General features: G+C 45.1%; 1 protein-coding gene across 1 annotated transcript in view; it reads left to right on the plus strand.

The window, feature by feature from the left end:
- Positions 1–9985: 9985 nt before the first annotated feature.
- The window catches only part of STT3B (STT3 oligosaccharyltransferase complex catalytic subunit B), a 120340-nt gene continuing 109314 nt past the window's right edge, over positions 9986–21011 (plus strand). The window contains exon 1 of the mRNA XM_088462765.1: positions 9986–10615. Coding sequence (XP_088318891.1) covers positions 10320–10615 — 296 coding nt within the window. The 5' untranslated portion in view covers positions 9986–10319. The remainder of the gene's footprint in view (positions 10616–21011) is intronic.

Genomic DNA, 21011 nt, shown 5'->3' on the forward strand with positions numbered 1-21011 from the left:
ATCACTAACCTCAGATAGTGCTTTCTGAAGCACTTCTGTTGTATAACCCTTATCTTGAATTGTTTTCAACATGCCATCCATCTGTTCTTCATACACCTTATTATTAGAACAATTGTGGCATTGTCTTATTATTGTCCTTTCAGGACATTGCTGAGTCATTGTGGCAAATGATGGCTGTCGAATCCAATATAAGTGTTTGGAATCTGTAGGCTTGACATAACAACTCGTGGTAAGTGAACCACCAACCACCTGGGTCCTAAGATCCTTGGAAATGTACTTCTTCCTTACTGATATTGAATGTAAAGTTACTAAATAAGGTCATTAAAATATTTAATGAGTTATCATATATTAACAAAAGATTCCAAACTAAGTCTGTCCCCCCTCCATACAAACAGGATGTGGTCTGTAAATCTTCACCATCTCAACAGGTTTACGAACCAGCCATGCCCATTCCATACTGAGGACTCCTCCTACCTAGACATAAATTGGCAAACCTGGTGCCCATGGCCGTTCCGACCTATTATCTATAGAACACACCATTGCAATTTAAATAATTATTATTTAATATGAACGAGATACCTTTAGCGAAGAATAAACCTAATTATGTATCTATATTTTTCTTCTCAAGGATCTTTGTGATGCCCTCCATATGGGGTCTGGTGATGGCCTCAATGCCATCCATATGGGAAATAATAGTATAAAGGGATCAGAGACATCTGCTGTGAACAGAATGAACTCATCCTCCCATGCAATGGCTTCCAAATTGGATAATACATCTTGTGCCTGTTAGATAGGATCTCTCCTTACTACGGGCTGCAAAAGGTGGTCAATGAATGAATGAAAGCAGACAAATTTAATGTTACAGAGTTGGTGTCTGCTACAATGGGGCGCCCAGGAGGTGCAGTGATACATTTCTGGATTTTTGGGAACAGATATAAAACCAGAACCGAAGATTGGGCCTGATTCAGACCCGCTCGAAAGTGCTTGAGCGCTCGCGAGCGGGTCGATGGCGTGCTCTGCACACGTGCAGCTGTCACACTGCGCGTGCGCAAGCCCCGGAGCGAGAGAGAAAATCTCTCGCTCCGTGGCTCACTACAAAAGGGGCGGCTGTCGATGTTGATCGACAGCTCGCCCCGTTTTGTAGGCGTGGCGGGGGGGTTGCTTCACAAACGGAGGCATTTTCAAGCGAACGCCTGCCGTGGGCCCACTGACATCACCAGTGATGTCAGTGAGAGCTTCCGGCTCTATTAGAGCCAGAAGCTCTCTGGGGCTTGCGGCCACGAGACCCTACCACAAGGGTCTCGTCGCACGCCCAATGGTCGTGATGGTCTTGACCATCGCGACCATCATCCTGGCTGCTCGCAATAGCTGTGGGTGGCCACCCACAGCTATGCGAGCGGTCAGGAGGCTGCACACAAAAAAACGCCCAGATTCAGAGGAGCGCTCTTTCAGAGCGTCTGTCTCTGAATCAGGGCCATTGTTCATTAATAAGATAACTCGCTATATCTCCACTAATCTCACCTGACAATGTTTATTTACCATATTTTGGAGGGATTTCAAAATTTTTATGATTGGGTCACTTCTAATGCTGGGTACACACTTATGCTGCCCATCTATTGTAATCGTGCAGTCGTTTGTCAGTCTGTGATGTTCCTACACTGAACAGGCAGTCGTTCAGTGTAGGAACATCAGTCATCTGCTAACATGCTCAACCTGATGTTATCGTCAGGTTGTCCAGCATGTTTGCCCGATGATAGATGTCTAAACGACCAGCGGGAGCGCACATCGCTGGTCATTTTAGACATTTTAGTGAACGATTTGCAAACGATTAATGAATGATTGAACAATAACGATATTGTTCAATTTAATCGTCTAGTGGATGGGCAGCTTTATCCAATCCACGGCAGATCAGACCGCAGATCAGACTGGTTATACAATCCTACTGCAGACCTGCTCGCAGATTCTACATCCAATTCTCGCTACTCACTTGTTCAATTTTTCAGCAGACCTTCAATCTGTGTCTGCTGAAACAGTCTGCTGACAAATACATTCACTGTGAAGGAAAGGGGATTTATTAATGAGGAATTTAATTATAAAGGTGAAGAGGGGGAGGTTGAGAATTAATAACCTGATAATTGGAACAGGACAGGATTTCAGGTTCCTAAAAAAAAAAAATAATAATAACCAGCCCCAGGCTCTTTGAGCTGGCCCTGGTTCGAAAAATGTGTAGGGGTCCCCCATATTTGATGAACCAGCACCACGTTCTTGGAGCTGGCACTGGTTCTAAACAGACGAGGAACAAAACAAGTAGGGGTAACCCGTATTTTCAGAACCAGCACCGGGCTTCACTAGCAAGGGGGGTAATGCCACAGCCAGGGAACACACTTGTCAGGGTCCCCCAGCCAAACCATTCATCCTCCCTAACTAGTCAGCCCAGGCTGGGGATACCTGGGGAAGTGGGGACCCCCTAATAAAGGGTTCCCCCCTATCCATGGCACCCAAGGCCAGGGCTGAGGCCCGGGGCTATCCCCAGCACCCCTGGGCTGTGGGAGCCGACTTGATGGTCCATTGTTAAAAGTGTAATATTGCCTTTTACAGGTGGTACTACAGGTCCTAGCAAGCCTCCCCATGCTGATACTTAGAGAACCACAAGTACCAATAGGCGGGGCATTAAGGACCCGCTGATACCTGTAGTTCACCTGAAAAGAAAGACACACACCGTGACAGTATATGTTTAATACACACATACACACTCACCTACAATACCTGGACAGGTCCACTTCTCCCTGTAGGCATCCTTGGTCTTATAAATATAAAAAAATAAAATACCGACCCACGTACTCAGTAGCATCCTCGAACGATGGTATTTCTCGAATGATGAGCTCAGATACGGCATTTCCCTTTGATACTTGGAGAACCACAAGCAGGGGCGGATTGGGCAACCGGGACAGCGGGCCATGTCCCGCTGGGCCGATCCCCTCTGCTGGGCCGCCTGACACCCTAACCGTCGGCTCTAATGGCCACTACCGCAATAGGTGTTGCCAAGAGCAGCTCACCTTTAAGACGTGACTTATAAAATGGCCGTGGGAGGGCTGCTGCGCATTCCCAGCCACAGCAGCACCTCCCATTGGCTTTTGCGGAGCTCGTGAGTGACAGGCTGATCACGGCTCCGCCTCCCGCAATCACGATCACAGGAGCCGGGACTTAGGAGCGGGCTGGGCAGCTGCAGTCTGCACTCTACAGAACTCTGGAGCGGCCACGGCTGGCTGGCTATAGGAGCGTCGCAAGTTAGTTGTGTCTGTGTACTTGTTTAATCATTATCTTAATAGTCTATAATCTAATATATTGCAGGAGTCTGGGTAGGATCTATGGGGTGGGATTGCGGGGGGGGAGCAAAAATTTTCAGTGTGTGAACATAAGTTATATCAAAAAGATCCACATGTGACATAGAACTCATATATATATATATATATATATACATATATATGACATAGGACCCTGTTAATTTAATTATAATATGATCACATCACATCCCACTCAGGTAGCATCACCTAAAATGCTATGACAACTTGTGCGGTGGGATGTGATATATATGTGTGTAGATCTCAATATATATATATACATATATATATATATATATATATATATATATATAAAATTTTGCTTAGGCTGGGACTCCCTTGCTACCCAATGTAAGTGACTTAGTCTGGTGACGTCCTCTTTACCTCTCACTGGTGAGGGACAAATATATAGCAAAGCAGGGTCCGTGCCACTCTTGACGCCTTTGGTACTAATTCGCTGATATGCGTCAACGTTTCAGAACTTTATTGTGCGTTCTTTCGTCAGGAAACAGTGCATCCGGAAACTGCATTTTTGAGGGTTTTATCGCATTTTCCCCTTTAGTACATCCCGCCAAGACTCACTTGTTGACTTGTGTTACAAAGTGTCCGCTGACGTGGTGGTGCGGGGTAATAACCCTGGAACAGAGTGTGCGGAACAGGTGGAACGCAAGCGGATGGTTTGCCTGGTTACTGCCATGGTTGTTACCGGAAGTCTGCACAATGGAGGTTCTCCAGGAATCTGGATACCAAAGCAGTGGCGTGGACATGGCGTGCTTTCTGCAGGTGGGGTACATATGTGGGTGTTTTTACCACTTGTATGGTTCTGATGAAGGAGAAACGTTGATATTCTATAATAGAGTTTTGTTTGCATATAATATGGTTCCTAGTGCCGTATTGTTAATCGGGCACAGGAACAAATTGTGACTTTGAGCGTGTGTGGCGGCAGTTCGGTAGTTTTGTGGATTCTTTCTATCTATCTATATAAAACATCCCATTCAACACCAATTATATATATATATATATATATATATATTACATATATATACGCATCCCTCTATCCCATTTATGTGTTTATTTCTACATTTATGTGTGCTTATAGAGAATATGCATATCATACCTGTCCATCTATACCTGTATGCATTTATTGCCTTGTATTTAATATCGAAGGTGTATGTGCATTTCCTATACACAGTCCAGGAGTTAGGACACGAAGGATTTGGCTCATATGCAGACACACGGAGCCGCCACTCATCCCAGACAGTGAGCTTACAGTCCCACAGCACTTGGGCCATGTTGCTTTGTTACCCAATCACTGAAGTTGAGAGGAAACATTTTACTATTTTTTCACCCCCTTAAAGAGTCGAATCTCGAAAAATCCCAGCTTAGTGGGCACCTACATCATGGAAGGAATATACTCCCCAATTTTCATGTTTCTAGGTCCAGGGGTATGGGCTGGGTGTTCATGGATCATGCCCACCGACACTGCCGCCATGCCCTCTGCTTCCCGTCACTACCACCATTCCTGCCATGCCACCACGCTGATGGTGTGTTGGGCTGCCGGGACCGGGGATAGGTCGCTAGTGCTGGTCTCCGCAGCCTACACATTACAACATTGGTTGCTTGGTCGGGTCTCCTAGTTTTTAAGCATGTTTAAAAACCAGGAGACCCAACAGGTGACAAGGTGATCCGGTCTGCAGATCTGTCGGGGGTGGGTACAAACTTGTCCAATGTCGGGCAGAACTGTCGGTCGGGAATTGGATCTCCCGAAGATTGGACAAGTGAGTACGCAGCTTAAGTTCAGGCCCGCCAAGAGCCGCGGCGGACCTGGGTAACAGGGGGCGTGGCCTAATCGCGGGAGGCGTGACCACACCCCCTTTGGGAACAAATAGATTTTCAGCGCCGCGTAGTGGCTGGCTACTGGGGGGGTGCTCTGAGCCCTCTCAGCCCAGGGGCGAGGGGGGGGTGCTCTGAGCCCCCTCAGCCCAGCGCAAAGCCAGGGGGGCGCGATCAGTGTGATCGCTCCCCCCCACAGGCATAGGAGACTGCTGTGGCTGCTGCTCAGCAGCAACGAGCAGTCTCCAACTGCAGCTCAGCACATGCTGTGTGCTGGGCTGCTGTGAGGCAGCGGGGGTGGCGTCGGACAAGGGCCCCCGCCGGGCCCCTCAGGAAGCCCAGGTAATTTGTACCCACCCCCTCCCCCTCTCGGCGCCCCTGCTTAAGTTTAATATATGTTTTCCCATCCTCCAGTTGTCGCAAGCCTTCTTTTATATAGTTATCTTTCTGTAAAATGACTATCCCTCCCCCTTAACTGCAGGCTTAATTATTATTTTGGCATTGTCTTTCAAAGCTCTTAGGCCTTCATTCAGAGGCGGCCGTACGGTCTACGACCGCACGGCCGCCTCGATGTTTGTCAAGTGTGCATGCACACGAGGGAGCCGGCTCCTTCGTGCGCATGCGTGAGACCCGCTACGACCGACAGCGCCAGTCGTAGCGGGTCTCTTTTCAAAGGGGGCGAGCTGTCGATGTTGATTGACAGCTCGCCCCGTTTGGAAGGTGGGCCGGTGGGGTGGCAGCCCAAACGGAGGCGTTCCCATGGGAACGCCTACCGTTTGGGGGAGGCCCCACTGACATCACTAGTGATCTCAGTGGAGAGCTTCTGGCTCTGACAGAGCCAGAAGCTCTCCGGGGCTTACGACAAGTGAGACCCTACCCTAGGGTCTCGTCGTAAGCCCCGATGGTTGCGATGGTCTGACCATCGCAACCATCATCCTAGCGGTCGTTAGAGCTGTGGGTGTAAACCCACAGCCTAACGACCGAAACAGAGGCGGGCGGTCAGGATGCAAGCGGCCGCCCAGTTTCTGAGCGACCGCTTGTATCCTCCGACCGCCTCTGAATGAGGCCCTTAATGCTTTATGTTCATTCTTCGTCACATTGCCCTGATGAATAGTGATTGGTTAAACTATGCATGTCCTTTATAATATACAACATAAGGGTGGGTGGGAGGGAGGGCCCAAGGACAGTTCCATCTTGCACCCTTTTTCTTTGCATTATGCGCTGTTTTGGACATTGATGACTAACATTTGGCATCAACAAAATTTTTATACTTTATTACACTGCCATCCTGACAAAAGAAAACCGCGTGGGGGGGAAGTGGGGGAGACTGTAGAGGTAACAGATGACATATAGAGGTTTATTACAGAGCAAAAGCACCTAGTTTACCTTTGCAACCTACAGTACAATAGATGGATTTGATGATAGTTCTTTAGAAACTGCAAATGATTTTTCCATTTTTATAATCAATTTAAAAGGCAAATATAAAAGATATAAACATAGAAACACAAATATCTCCCTCATAAAAAAAGTTATGTATTTTGTATTTGTATGAGCTGGGGTTAGGTTAGAAAGAAAGGGGTGGGGTCTTTACAGTATATAAATATAAATTATGCTATAAAAAATATCTGAAAATATTACAGTGAGTGAGTAATACCTACAAATGAAAGCTCGTACACAAGAAGAAAAAGATCAAAACCAATCATTTCTCAAGTCTAATTACGTTATATAAATGTGGTAGGTCAAAGATCAAAACCAATAATTTTTAATGTTATATGTGGCAGAGCTGATATAAGCTACAGCCATCTCCAACTGCTGCCTACATGGATTTTTAAGGGGGGGTTCTAAGTATGTGTATTTAGCCACACACACATACATACATACTCACATGTATGTCACACATACATCACACACACACACACACACACACACATGTATACAACACACAAACACACTCTCTCTCTTTTACCTTGCAGCAGCTGCAGATAGCAGATGGGATGGGACCGGGCATCACATAATTAAGCCCTCCCCCTAGCAGCAAAATGCTGTGATTCGCGGGTCAATCGCGAGGGGGCGGAACCAAAATTATGCAAATCTAATAGAATTGTGTCATATTGACTTTGCTTCCTCCCCATTGACCCCTTGAGGGGCAGGGCTTAATAAACATTGTACCTGCTTTCTCATCTGTCAGGGGGGGTTTCTTGGTACTCAGAAACCCCCCTGTGTCCGCTACTGGCCTGCATGCATTGTGATGTCAGCCCTATGTAAAGGATGTCCAGCTACTGGCAGCCATTTTGTGGTGACATTTTGCACCTGATTCAGACCTGCTCGCCAGGATGTGATCGCTTGTTGCTGGATGATTTTAGCATTCTGCGCATGCGTGTGCATCACACTGCGCGTGCGCGAACCACTGCTACAGACCGGGAAGCACTCGCTCGCTCAACATAGACAGCCCAGCTGAATGAGTGACAGAAGAGGCCGTTTATGGGTGGTAACAGGGGCAGGCCACTAGAAACGGGGGTGTGGAGGTTTGAACACAGGCGTTTCATAGGCGTGCGTAATTAACAGGCAACGTCAATGTAAACACCAACTGGTTGAATTTCACACTGAAGGGATCGCAAGGCTTGTGGGCAGGTATAGTCAACCTCAAGTGCTGCAAGCACATCTGATGGTGCTCGATGTACCAATGTTTTCATGCACTTCCTGGAGATCACATACTAAAGTGGGCGTCTTATGAAAGTTCTGGTAACGCTACTGGTCCAGGTTGTCTGAAGAAACATTACAGAGGAGTTGAGTCCAGGAGCAGAGAGCCCAAGAAGGAGGTGTAGAGTGTAGATGGTGTGCAAGACAAGTAGGTAATGAGAACAGGAGGAGGAGAGCACTGCTCATTGAGTTTACAGACTTGTAGCCAGAATTATGGGCTATGCTGAGTTGTACGTATACAGGGATCTATCCGTCTGTTTTCTTACAAATCTTTTGCAGCAAGGACAGGGCTGGTTCTAGTGCACACCAATAAGGATGATGCGCAAATACCCAAGTGTATGAAAGGCATACTTGCCAACTCTCCCTCATTGTCGGGGAGACTCCCTAAAATAGTAGCAATCTCCTTGTCTCCCAAAAAGTCTAGCAATCTCCCTGATTGCACCTTACCCCCATTATGAAGCTGTATTAAAAAAAAAAACAGAGATAAGTACATTAATATGGGATCACTAGTATAATTTCCCTGCATTGGTTAGATGCATTTTCTGAAAAGTATCAGTGTGTTTTCATCAACAACTAGATTTAACTAACTGCTTTGGGGCTCATTTACATTTGTTGGAAGTCAATTTTATGGCATGCCTCTCAGATGTAGCAATACACGCCCATAGGTGCTGCTTTCACAAACTCCCGGAAATGCTTTTTCAAAAGTAGGTAAGCATGATGGAAAGATGTGGATGTGGTGTGTTTGCATAAAAGCTTACAGCTCTGCATATGGGATATTATACACATTAATGCGCCTATGTACTAAGCCTAGGAAAATGACAGGCGCTGATTGTTTGGTACTTTATCTCCACCCACTTTATCAGTCTCCACTTAGTAAATAGACCCCTAAATTCTGTGCATGCAATGTAAGCGCAATTGGGGCAGACTTTGCAGGTGCAACTTTAAATTAGCCCCTGTATGCTTAAATGACAATGCTGAAAGCTCATTACATGGCTACTAGCTATCTAAAGGCCCCCATAAATCAGCAATTTATTGCAGCAATTGTGCAATTTGCAATCGATTGTGTATAAAAATCTTTCCCTTTTTCAACCGATTGTGGCAATTCTGCAATCAATTGAAAAAAGGAAAGATTTTTATACACAATTGATTGCAAATTACACAATTACTGCAATCAATTGCTGATGTATGGGGGCCTTTACACACGATTATTATTATACTTCTGAGACTGCCATAAAAATACTGCTCCAGAATACTAGATTTGATATAGATTACTTATAGATTAAAGTGAGACACTAATAATATTAATATGGAGAAAATGACATGTGACCAGTAAATGTGATGGATATTAGCAGTACAGGAGAGGGAAGGAGGAAGATGTCACTTTCCGTGTGTGTGTGGTGAGAGGGCACAGTGCCCCCTGCAGCTGCCAGTGGATGTAAGCACTGTCCCAATACTGAGGGATCTGCTGCTATGACTCATAATACATATTTGGTTACAGCAGAGAATGGCAAGCTTCTGTAGCACTCCACTTGTAGAACTACAAGTCCCATAGTGTCGTGCCATAGCGAAGCGGGACATAAAAGAGTGCAATACTGCAGTTCCACAGCCAGGAGAGAATCAATAAGTTATTCCTGGAAGGAAGCTGCGCTGCAGCTGCAGGAAGCAGAGACCCCGGTAATGAATGACCGCAGCTCACACACACAAGCACAAACACTATTCAGGGAACGCACTGCTGGGGCCAGACATAATAACTGTGGGTGACAAGAACTGAGAACCACGCCCCCAGCCATCAGCTCATTGTCCCTGCAGCAGTCTCTTCACGGACCCCGCCTTCCCGCGTCACACCGCTACGCTATTGGCTGACACCAGCCGTCAGTCATTTCACACTTCTCTCTTTCCCGTTCATCTGACAGCACGTGCCATAGGCCCCACGGGGAAGTGTTCCCATAGGCTCCGCCTTAGCGTGATGTCATCGCCAGAGAATAAGGCGTGGCCTGCAAGTCTATTGTCTGCGACTGGCTGTTGAATTCGCATAGCACCGCCTTTCACGTACCTGTCGCTTTTCTACTGGCTGTCTGTTAAGGTTCGGTTTGTGTAGGTGTGGCCTCAAGGTGAGGCCCCTCCCATCGCTAGGCTCTGAATAGGAAATGTCATTGGAGCGCAGAGTTGTGGAGCAGCAGCCGGCTGCTGCTTGTTAGTGGTACCGCGGCCCTTCCCGGACTGTCAGCGCTGGGAGTGTGATGTGGACAGCGGGAGCGAGCAGGCCGCCGGTACATACATTGACAGCGACACGGGCGAAGGAAGCCGGACACGGGGACTAGCGAGCTGCGTGCCCGCGCGTGCTATACCTCCCTCCGCCAACCGTCACCGAGCGTCCCTCTCCCGCCCCAGCACACACCTCCACCCCGGGAGGAGGAGGAGCGGCCAGCGGGGGGGACATCCAACATGGCGGAGCACGCAGCCCTGGATAACAAGCACAAAGCGGCAGCCGCCAGCTCCGGGGCCTCCTCCCCCGCCCTGATCTCCGGGCGCTCCGGATCAGGCTCCTCTGCCAACAGCAGCAGCAGCAGCGTGGGTGTGCACTCCCCCGGGGGAGGGCTATCGGGGGGCTTGTCGCAGCCCGCCGGCTGGCAGTCCCTGCTCTCCTTCACCATCCTGTTCCTGGCCTGGCTGGCCGGCTTCAGCTCCAGGCTCTTCGCAGTCATCCGCTTCGAGAGCATCATTCACGAGTTCGACCCCTGGTGAGTGCCCCCTCCCCTTCCCCGAGTGCCTGGGGACACGGAGAGTGCTGGGGACATGATGGGCGGGAGTTAGTGACAGGCTGACAGCCGGCTCTTTCACTCTGCACTTCCCTTGCTCTTAACTCAGGGGTTGTCGGAGAAGGTTCATATTGCATTATGGTGGCTATGTTGTCGGAGAGCGTTCTCAGTACAGCATGTTCACTGTTGTCGATGAGGGGTCTCAGTACAGTATGGTGGTTCAGTTGTCGGAGAGGGTCCTTTATACAGCATGGTGACTCAATTGTTGGAGAGGGCCCTCGGTACAGCATGGTGGCCCTGTTGTCGGAGATGGCCCTCGGTACAGCATTGTGGCTATGTTGTCGGAGAGAGTACTTGGTACGTTAGGGGGTCTTTAATTGAATTATCAGTCGCTGGGCTGCCACTCTGTGTCATCTGGTCAAAGTACAATTCCTTTGATGCAGAAGACAACTATGCACCAACATGCAAGTGTCAGAATCACAGAGTGCACTGATGCAGATACTCTGCTGAGAAATATTATTCCGAACTTTGCCTAACAGCATTTGTACTGGATTGCAGGGATGTGGCGTTCTACTGGTATATCTACTCAGACAATCTTCTGCCATAAAATTGAGTTAACATCAAAACTAGCTCTGTTAAAACATAAACCTGCTGTCTTCTTTCTAATATTTAAGCCTATTGGAGGGTTTTATTAATGAACATGTTCCCACAGGCAGAACTTTATATTTGTAACAGTCATAAGTAAAATGTGAACATTTATCTGGGGGAAAATACCAGCAATTGTTTAGGATATGTACACTTATTTTACCCTTGGCTTATTCAGTGTCTTTAATTACTTAAATTGCCCAAGTAGATATTAGATGTCACCTATTTGGGCGTCTGAGCTGGAGGTTATTGGCTCCTGCAATACTGACCTTTTTGCTGCCGACAGTACTTGCAATATCTAATGTAACAAAGGTGCCAGTGATGGGCATCCCCTTGGCTTTATCTCTCTGTATTTGGCACTGAAACTTATCATGTGCTGTTAAAACTGAAACTGTGGTTGTGACTTCAGGTTTGTAAGGTAGAAGCTTAATCATTTCTCTGTAGCACCACTACTTCTGTGGCAGGGGATCCCTACATACACTGTCATTTTAAGGCATAGTACTTTCTTGTTTCACTCTCATTTGAGCCACAGTGGATTCTATCATCCTATCCTTTTCTTACTATCCCAGAATTGAAGTGTATGACTCTGCTTGTGTCATGTAATTTCATAAGTCATGTCATTGGTTCTATCTTTCATGTATGCACAAGGCTGTTTTTGGGGGAGGAGGTTTGTAAGCCTGATGCTTGTACCATCCGCCAGTCTGCCATATGCCCTTCTCTCTTGTGCACCGTCAGATTGCTGCTGTCTGGCAAGAGTTGAAAGAATTGGTATGAAATCCAGAGCCGCCTCCTCAGTTAGGCAACTGTTGAGACTGTAGTGATTGTGAAACTGTTGTGTTGGGGTAAAAATCCTGACTTTGATTACATGCATATGATTCTTGGAACATATGATTGAATGTAATGTTCTTGCACGAATGTTATTTAAAAAAAAAAAAAAATAAATATATATATATATATATATATATTTACTCTTTGTATACAAAAGCTAGATTAGAAAGCACGATTACAAGATAATTTCATATTTGTGGTTATAGTAACAAGTCCACTAGATACTAATCAAAGTGAATGCACCTCTTATTCCCATTGATTTTTGTTAAATATAGCTTCAATGTGTCTATAGATCTGTAGATCCTGAATCCCACTCTCTCAGTAATTATTTGAGTTCACCTATTGTCTGCCTAACATTGGGAGTGTATGCATGGCCTTGACATGCTTTGGTTTTAAGAAAGTGACTGCATCCAAAATGGGATCTTTTTTGTAAAAGCAACTGAGCGTTCAATTCCTTCACACACCGCATTGTGCTTATTTGGCATGTAGGTAGATAATATAGGGTTTATTTTGAACACGCTTACTGGTGTCAGTGTATTGTACTTTATTTAAACTTTTTATTTACGTGTTTTTTCTTTTTGCATTTTACATAAAGAAGAAAAAATTCTGTTTTTGTTCTGTTTTACAGTATCAGTTTGTGTTGTATAGTTTTTAGGAATATTGAGATAGCAATAAGCCATTGGTTATCTATTGGTTAATATAGAGCTATCATCTTACACAGCTCTGCACAAATAATAATGTAACCAATTACATTAAGTCCAAGCTTCAGGACCACACACAGGTCCATTTTATCAGGAGCAAATTAACCCACCTGTTTTTTGGACCGTGGGAGGGAATCCACAAACAAACAGGGACAATGTACAAACTTCACCCATATAGTGGAACTTCTTTGCAATGTTTAGCTTTTGTTGTCGTTATTGCAGATGTTAATGTCATGTGCCTCATACTGTACACACATAGTACATGCTATGTACTTGCTGTATTTTTTCCCCTTTGTATCTTTTATAAGTTATTGGTCAGCTCCTTTTACTTGTGCAGCCGTCTTGTCTAAATTGATGGCAAACATTAATGAAATGTGTTAGGGCTAATTCCACCAGAGGCCCGTATTCAATTTGAAGCAAAAAAAAAACGTTATCGGCAATACGTAATTTTCGCCTGTTTCAATTATCCCCCGTATTCAATTTCAAAAACTTTTCGCCGGTGTGAAAAATCTTTGTTAGAAAACGGTGATAACAATTCTCCATGTAATACATGGCGAAAAAAAGTGCAGAACTGGGTTTAGGGGTGCAGACTTTTAAAAAAAAAAAAAAAAAAAAAAAAAAAAATAGCCTGCATCCCCGGGAATGTCCCCTAAAAGTAATGTGTTAAAAAAAAAAAATCTAAATAAAAAATTGGGACACCCCACAAAATGTACGTTAATTTTGGGGGTGAATAAAAAAAATAGGAGACAAATTTCTAAAATAGCAAAATTGATTCCAGAGGGGTTCCCAAGTGTGCAGCAGGTGTTATTCATTGCAGGTGGTAGCGGCAGGTGCTTTTTTTTTTTTTTTTTTTTTTTGAAGAATTTTGAAAAAACATATTAGTAACTTAAAAATATGCTTGCACCTATTTTCATGTACCCCAAATTTGATGGGCATAGTTACTTTTCCCCCAAAAAATTGCTAAATGCTATTCTTCATCAGTTCTTCAAAGCCGCATTTATGCATCTGCCACGGCTATTTAAAAAACAGACTTCCCTTCAGCATGCAAAAACGGGGGTACCCATAGTGATCCCCCATGTCAGGACATCTTTTAGGCGGCTGCCAGGATGATTTCCCAAAAATTGACAGGACTATTTACCTGTTCCAGTTTCGCCTGGTCCCGTTTTTGTGTCCTTAGAAATTGAATACGGGGATAAGCGGGGACGCGTGCGATATTTTTCCGCCTGCTAAACAGGCAAAAAGTCCAGCAGGCGAAAAGTACAGACTTTTCGCCTCAAATTGATTATGGGCCTAAATGGTAATTTTCTTGTTTTACACAACCATCTTTCGTAATAGGGTGGCATCATACCAGGTTCCCAACCCCGTAATAACTGTACAGGCATTAAAAATACTTTTTTTTTTTTTTTTTAACATCACACTATTTGAGGTTAGTTTGTGAAATGGGTGCTAACTGGAGAGAGACTCTGCAAGAATGACACAACATTGTGTAAACTTCTCCTTTTGCCATTTGTTGACATGAAGAGAGAAACTTTCCTGACAGTGGCAAGTGCCTTCAGACTGTGACAGTCCCTGTATACACACTGGAAACAATCTGTTATTCCACAATGCAGAAGTCCGTAGGGTGCCCACTGCCCTGCTCAGTGTGGTAGATTTTAGGTGTTTCTAGATGTGGGATTGTTAAATAAGTATAACTGTTTAAAAGTGAATTGTGCTATGAAAGTCACCATATCGCTCCATCTTATAAGGTACTCTGCGCTACTTTTGAAGTGATTGTGATCAAATCACATACAGGTGACGAGGAACAAAATGTAAATGTGGCAATGTGCAAACAGTTTGATGACATTCTGGAGTATTAATTGTTTTCTGATGAAATTAGCTCTGTTTTTTTAGCCACTATTGGTTTTGCATGCACATATTACGCAGTGTTTTGCAAAGAATATTTAGTCATTCACATCGGTACCTGCACCATTGGAGCTTACAATCTGTATTCCTTATTATATGGATGTACACTGGGCCTAATTTTTGTCAGAAGCTAATTACCGTATATACTCGAGTATAAGTCGACCCGAATATAAGCCGAGGTACCTACTTTTACCACAAAAAACTGGGAAAACGTATTGACTCGAGTATAAGCCTAGGGTGGGAAACAGCAGCAGCTGGTAGTGCCCCCAGTGGTAATCCCCCCCCCCCCCCCTTTCAGTGCCCCCAGTGGTAATCCCCCCCCCCCCCCCTGGTAGTGCCCCAGTGGTAATCCCCCCCCTGGTAGTACCCCAGTGGTAAAATGGTAGTAGCCCCAGTGGTGATCCCCCCCCCCCCCCTGGTGGTAATCCCCCCTGGTAGTAATCACTCCCCCTGCTAGTGCCCCTTGTAGTAATCCCCCCACCCCCCAGTAGAGAGAGACGTAATAAGAATAAGAAAAAAAAATCACTGAAACTCCCGCTCCTGGTCCCGCCGCTAACAGCTCCTCCGGCTGCTTTGCATGGGAGAGACGTCATTACTCATGATGTCTCTCCCATTACCCACTGCAGGAGCCGGAAGATGGCTCCCGCAGAGGGAGCAGCAGCAGCCGATGAGAGTCTGACAGACTCTCAGCGGCTGCTGATTACAGCAAACACACAGCTGCCGGCTCCGGCGGCTGTGTGTTTGTGCTGTGTAGCGCTGACCGAACTCCGTCCGGTCAGCGCTACACTTCACTCGAGTATAAGCCGAGGGGGTGCTTTTTTCTGCACAAAAAATGTTCTGAAAAACTCGGCTTATACTCGAGTATATACGGTAACCTAGCAGTATGTCTTTGGGTTGTGAAAGGAAACTGGAGCCCCAAGAGTTGCTGCGTTCTTTGTGCAAGGACTGATCGTTAAATATCTCCTTAAAAATAAACACTTGATGTGTAAGGTAGCCAAAAAATGTTTCTTGTGTGCTAGCATCAATACGCCACACAGCGTGACTTGCCTGGCGTGGTGAGCAGCCTCGTCCTGTGCTACTATGCTTGCGTCTGGTGTCTTTTTTTTTTTTTTTATTGCTGAAAATATATCTTAAGTCGCAATGCAGTGTGACTAAAGTTACCTATACACTGTGCGATATGCACCTTGGCTGATCCGATGGCCGACATATTCCGCGGTCCATGCGCATGGAGCGATCCGCTGCTCTACCCCCCGATATGCCGGCACCCCCTCCCCCACCTGCATAGCGCTGCATGGGATCGTACATCGCATCCCCAGATCAAGTGAACATGCAGTAACATCTGGAGGTGCAATATACGACCCCACAGGAGTGCGCACTGGCCGATATCATGCCCACAAATGGTGCACTATAGTAGCGATGTCGTACCAATCTGTCGGATCGGCTGCTATATCGCACCGTGTATGGGCAGCTTAAAACGCACCAGCAGATTGTGATGATTAAGTGACACTTATATACAGTTGTGTGCACCTGAGTCTGTATATGAAGCGCAACGGAACTTGGAAAGAAAAAAAGCTGTGGCCACTTCATATACAGATTCTGAGACTTGGTCGCACACAGATATAAGTGTGTTGCATATAAATGAATCGGCACAGTCTGCTGGTGTCCTAGTCGCATCGCATTGTGTCTTAGACACTTTTTCTGCAAATAATGCGCTTGCATAGTCTCGCCAGACGTGGCACGGCTAGGGGGCTTTTTAGGACGACCTTAGCAAAGGTGTAGAAGGACACATCTGTGGATGTTGGTGAGTATACATGTTCAGGGATCTGACTACTGTGTTACAACTAGTAACAGTTTCTGATCTCCTGTAGTTGCTACCACAGGCAGGTTGCCAGTTCCCGGTAATTGTAGATACAGCACTAGTTTGGCTTCATGAAGTAGGTGATCGCAGGTAGAGTGCTAATTTCTGCCTCTAGACAGCTGATGGATATGCATACTGTTAGTGCCTAGACTGGTCCTAATACAACTGGGCCTGCAACTACACAGTAATTTATGATATCTTAATTCTGATCCTTTCACGTGTTAGAATGTATGGCTCTATCTTGCACAAATCTCTTATTTGTTAGATTAGCCGACTGTGGCGGACACAATTTAACATTTCTAGGCCTGTGTTAAAAAGTTATTTCGTTTTTCTTCTCAGCCTCTGCTGCTGGTAGATACAGTCCTATTTGTGAACCTTAAATTGAGACCAGTAGTAATAATAAACTTAGGTTTTATGGGCAGAGCTGTATTAAGGCCCACTGTTAAATACTGTTTACTGTAATGCATGCAAATGGTTTCACAATAGGACTCATTGCTTCCAATGTCAGCAAACGCATGCCAGCTCTTTCAATTGGCTTTCAGATGCGTTAGGCTTTAGATTTACAAAGTTCAAACCGTAACTGTCATCTGTAATATGAAGGTAAATTGACAGTTACAGAAATATTGCTTTTAACCACGGTCATTTTGTTTGTATATTGTCCACAGCTTATTTTAATACACAAGTGTTTAGTCAGAGTTCATCCTGTCATTGTTTATTGACTGTGCAGATAAAGAAAATTCAAGCTAAAGTACTTATCAAATCAAGATTATTTTAGCTGGGGTCACTTAACAGTAAACTGAGTGCTGCACTCAATGTATTTTGTATTTATCCAAAAATATAATAGTATTGTAAGAACTGTGTATTTTTAATTCAAATTTACAATGCTACGAAGTGAAAGAATTAAAACAAATATAATTTCCAAGGCCACTATACAGTACAAAGCGCATCCTAGTGACTGCCATACAGTGCTGAGAGCGTTCTAGCAGTCTCTAGCAAGAAAATCCTGGTCCTGGTGTTAACACAGTAATTTGGGCTAATGCTGAGTCTAGGAAAACCTTAGTCAGTGCAATATAAAGGATATCTTTCCTTGTGCTGTGTTCTCCAAAAAACTAGTCTCTATCAGTATGGGTCTATTGCTCAGGATATCTTAGTAAATGGTTGCTGACTTTATTTAGATGTATCTCACAATCTCTCTCAGGTAGTCTATTTTCTATAGCCTTTCTCTTTCATGCTCTCTCAATATTTCTCATTCTTTGTCCCTGAATAGGGCTTTCTCATTAATCCCTGCTGCTCTGTTAACCCCTCTCCAGCTTAAGTCTCTGTCTCTCCCCCAGTTCATCTTCCCACAAGCAGGCTCCCCCCAACCTCCTGTCCCAATTTGCTCTAGTCTTCTAGTTTTTTAATTATTTTTTTTCACTGCACCATCACATATAGGATATATCATATAATGATATCAGATTTTTCCATATTTTTACTTCTTATGATCTATCAATATTTTAATTTCACTTCTATACATCATATTCTATTTTTTATATACATTGTTATATAATATTTCACCACTCACTTTCATTTTTCAATTATTCACAATCACCTTCAAAAATACCAGATGTGCAATATATAGATTTTACTTGTAGTTAAATGAGAAGATTATATTATATTTTCATAATGGATACTAATAATGGGCCTCATTCAGACCCACTCGCAAGCGGCTGTCCGCTCGCAAGTGGGTCGATGGTGTGCACTGCGCATGCGCACGACGGAGGGAGCTCCGTCGTGCGCATGCGCCAGACGCGACGAGCGAAGGACTTTCCTTCGCTCGTTGTGTCTGATCAAAGGGGGCGTGCTGTCGATGTTGATTGACAGCACGCCCCCTTTGGTGGGCGTGCCAGGGGCGTGCCTCCCAGACGGAGGCGTTCCCAAGGGAACGCCTACCGTCTGAAGCCGGCCCCACTGACATCTCTAGTGATGTCAGTGGGAGTGATTTTGGCTCTGATAGAGCCAAAATCACTCCAGGGCTTGTGGTCGAAAACTCCGACCACAGGCTTCTGGTCGCACTGGCGATGGTCAAGACCATCGCGACCATCATCCTGCACGCTCGTATGAGCTGTGGGTGGTGACCCACAGCTATACGAGCGTCCAGGAAGACGCTCCATTTTTATGGAGGACAGCCCTCATTGAGAGCGAGCGCTCTGCTCAGAGCGTCCGGCTCTGAATGAGGGCCAATGTCTATAAAGAAATACATGCATGCATACATGCATGCATGCATACATGCATGCATACATGCATGCATGCATACATACATGCATACATGCATGCATGCATGCATGCATGCATACATACATGCATACATACATGCATACATACATGCATACATACATGCATGCATACATACATACATGCATACATACATACATACAGCAGATTTACTATGGAATAAATATCCTGCAAACCTCACGTGCCCCCCATCACCTACCAAATCAATAAATGTGCCTTATGGAATCCACACATTTTGATCACAACTTATCATTATTTTACATCTGAACATCTCTTTACAACAACTACTTTCTACATTTACCTGAGACTGCTGGTTCACACCTTAACCAAACTCTTTAAATAGCCCTTGATGAAGTGGCTTCAGCTACCCATCAAACTTCATGTAAACTGAAATAACCATGGCTTTCCACTGACTGTGAAAAAGGTGTCTGTGCTAGTTCCAATACAAAATAACCCAAGACTGTAGTCTTGGGTTATTTTGTATTGGAACTAGCGCAGACACCTTTTTTTACATTTTGTGGTTTTTTGTGAGGATTTGTGCAAGATCCATCGGGAAGCCGATGGATGGAAACCCGACCGCCGGCTTCCCAACTGTCTAATCCTGGCAAGGGTTAAATGACAGGCATCGAAATCCTGATGCCTGTCATTTTCTCTACTCCGGGAGCCCGACACCCGGATTACAGATCGAAGATAAGCCGGGCACGGACAGCCGCACGGGGGAGGGTTAGGTTTAGGGTTTCCGGGGGGGACTTGGGGTTAGGCACCCCACCCCCCCCATGAGCTTAGGTTTATGTTGTAGAAGGTGGGGTTAGGAACTCCCCCAGGGAACTTGGGTTCAGGCGGCGGGGAAGGGGTGGTTAGATTTAGGCACTTAGGGGGAGGTTAGGCACCCCTAAGGGAAGCTTAGGGGGTAGAATAGTTCAGCAAGTACTTACCTTTCGACTATCAGGATTTTCAGTGCTGCCGGGATGCCGCTGTCGCTATTTGAACCGCCGGCCATGCGGCCAGCGGTAAATCACACTGAATCTGATCCCTCAGGTGTCAGCAGCTGGTTCCCATACTGGACAACATTTGAATTACAGCGCACCATCTTTCCTTTCTTTTATGGCTTTCCACAGACACCTACACGTAAAGTAGAATGTCAGTGGCGTAAATCTTAATGACTTCCTCACATACTGTAAAATAGGAATCCATCCATCTGTCATCCTAACCCTATATCCCATGCTCACTGTCTACCCCATCTGTGTCACCCCTGTCTGTACCTTCTCTTTTAGAATGTAAGCTCTCACGAGCAGGGCCCTCTTCCCTCATGTGCTTTTCGTTCCTTTACTTATAATTGTATTATCTGCGCTAATTGGGATGAAAAGACGACTGCTCCCATGCTGTGGTGCGAAACATGTCAGAGCCAACTACTGGGCTCACTGTGTATACTCGCTGACACTTGCTGTTTGTTCTGGAGATGCGGCTGGACACGCTGCCACTGTCCCAGTGGAAACTGGGCACATCAGGAGATCTACAAGATCGTGCACGCCTGACTATTGTGGAGCCCTGGAGACAGACATTGTACTGCACAGCTGACACTTTGTTGCAGTTAAGGTTGAGGCTGGGCACAACACCAGAGTTACAGAACTGTACTTATCTGACAGAAAGTTGATGCCTGGTACCTGTGTTTGGAGAAGTGCCTCCCTTTGGCTCCCCCTGTCCATATATTGTGTGCACAGTGTATGATTATACCTCAAAGCCAGCATCGCTATTACAGATGTTCACAGAACCTTGATTGAGTTCTATTGAACTAGATACGGGACTTCAAATATGTTGCATCAATTGATGTAAAATTACATTCTTTGAGTATCCCACAATACAATCCTTATACCGGTAATACCAGGTTTTTTAGGATCCACCTCCTTTAGGTTTTATTATACATTGTAGTGTATTATTGATTTATTTAGCTTATATTCAATTTCTGTAGTTAATAATATTATTGTCATATTGTTTCAGGATATTACATTTCCTTTTATATTTTGATAAATTATATTGTGTTTTATTTTCAGTCAGGTCTTCTTTTCATCCCAATTAGCGCAGATAATACAATTATTAGTTTTGTGGTCCACCTTCACATATCATTTTCTACTGCTGTATTCAAGTTATTCTATATGTACATTGTTATTTC

This window comes from Taudactylus pleione, unplaced genomic scaffold (assembly GCF_031769625.1).
Source record: "Taudactylus pleione unplaced genomic scaffold, aTauple2 ptg000053l, whole genome shotgun sequence".
In the NCBI taxonomy this organism is placed as follows: domain Eukaryota; kingdom Metazoa; phylum Chordata; class Amphibia; order Anura; family Myobatrachidae; genus Taudactylus; species Taudactylus pleione.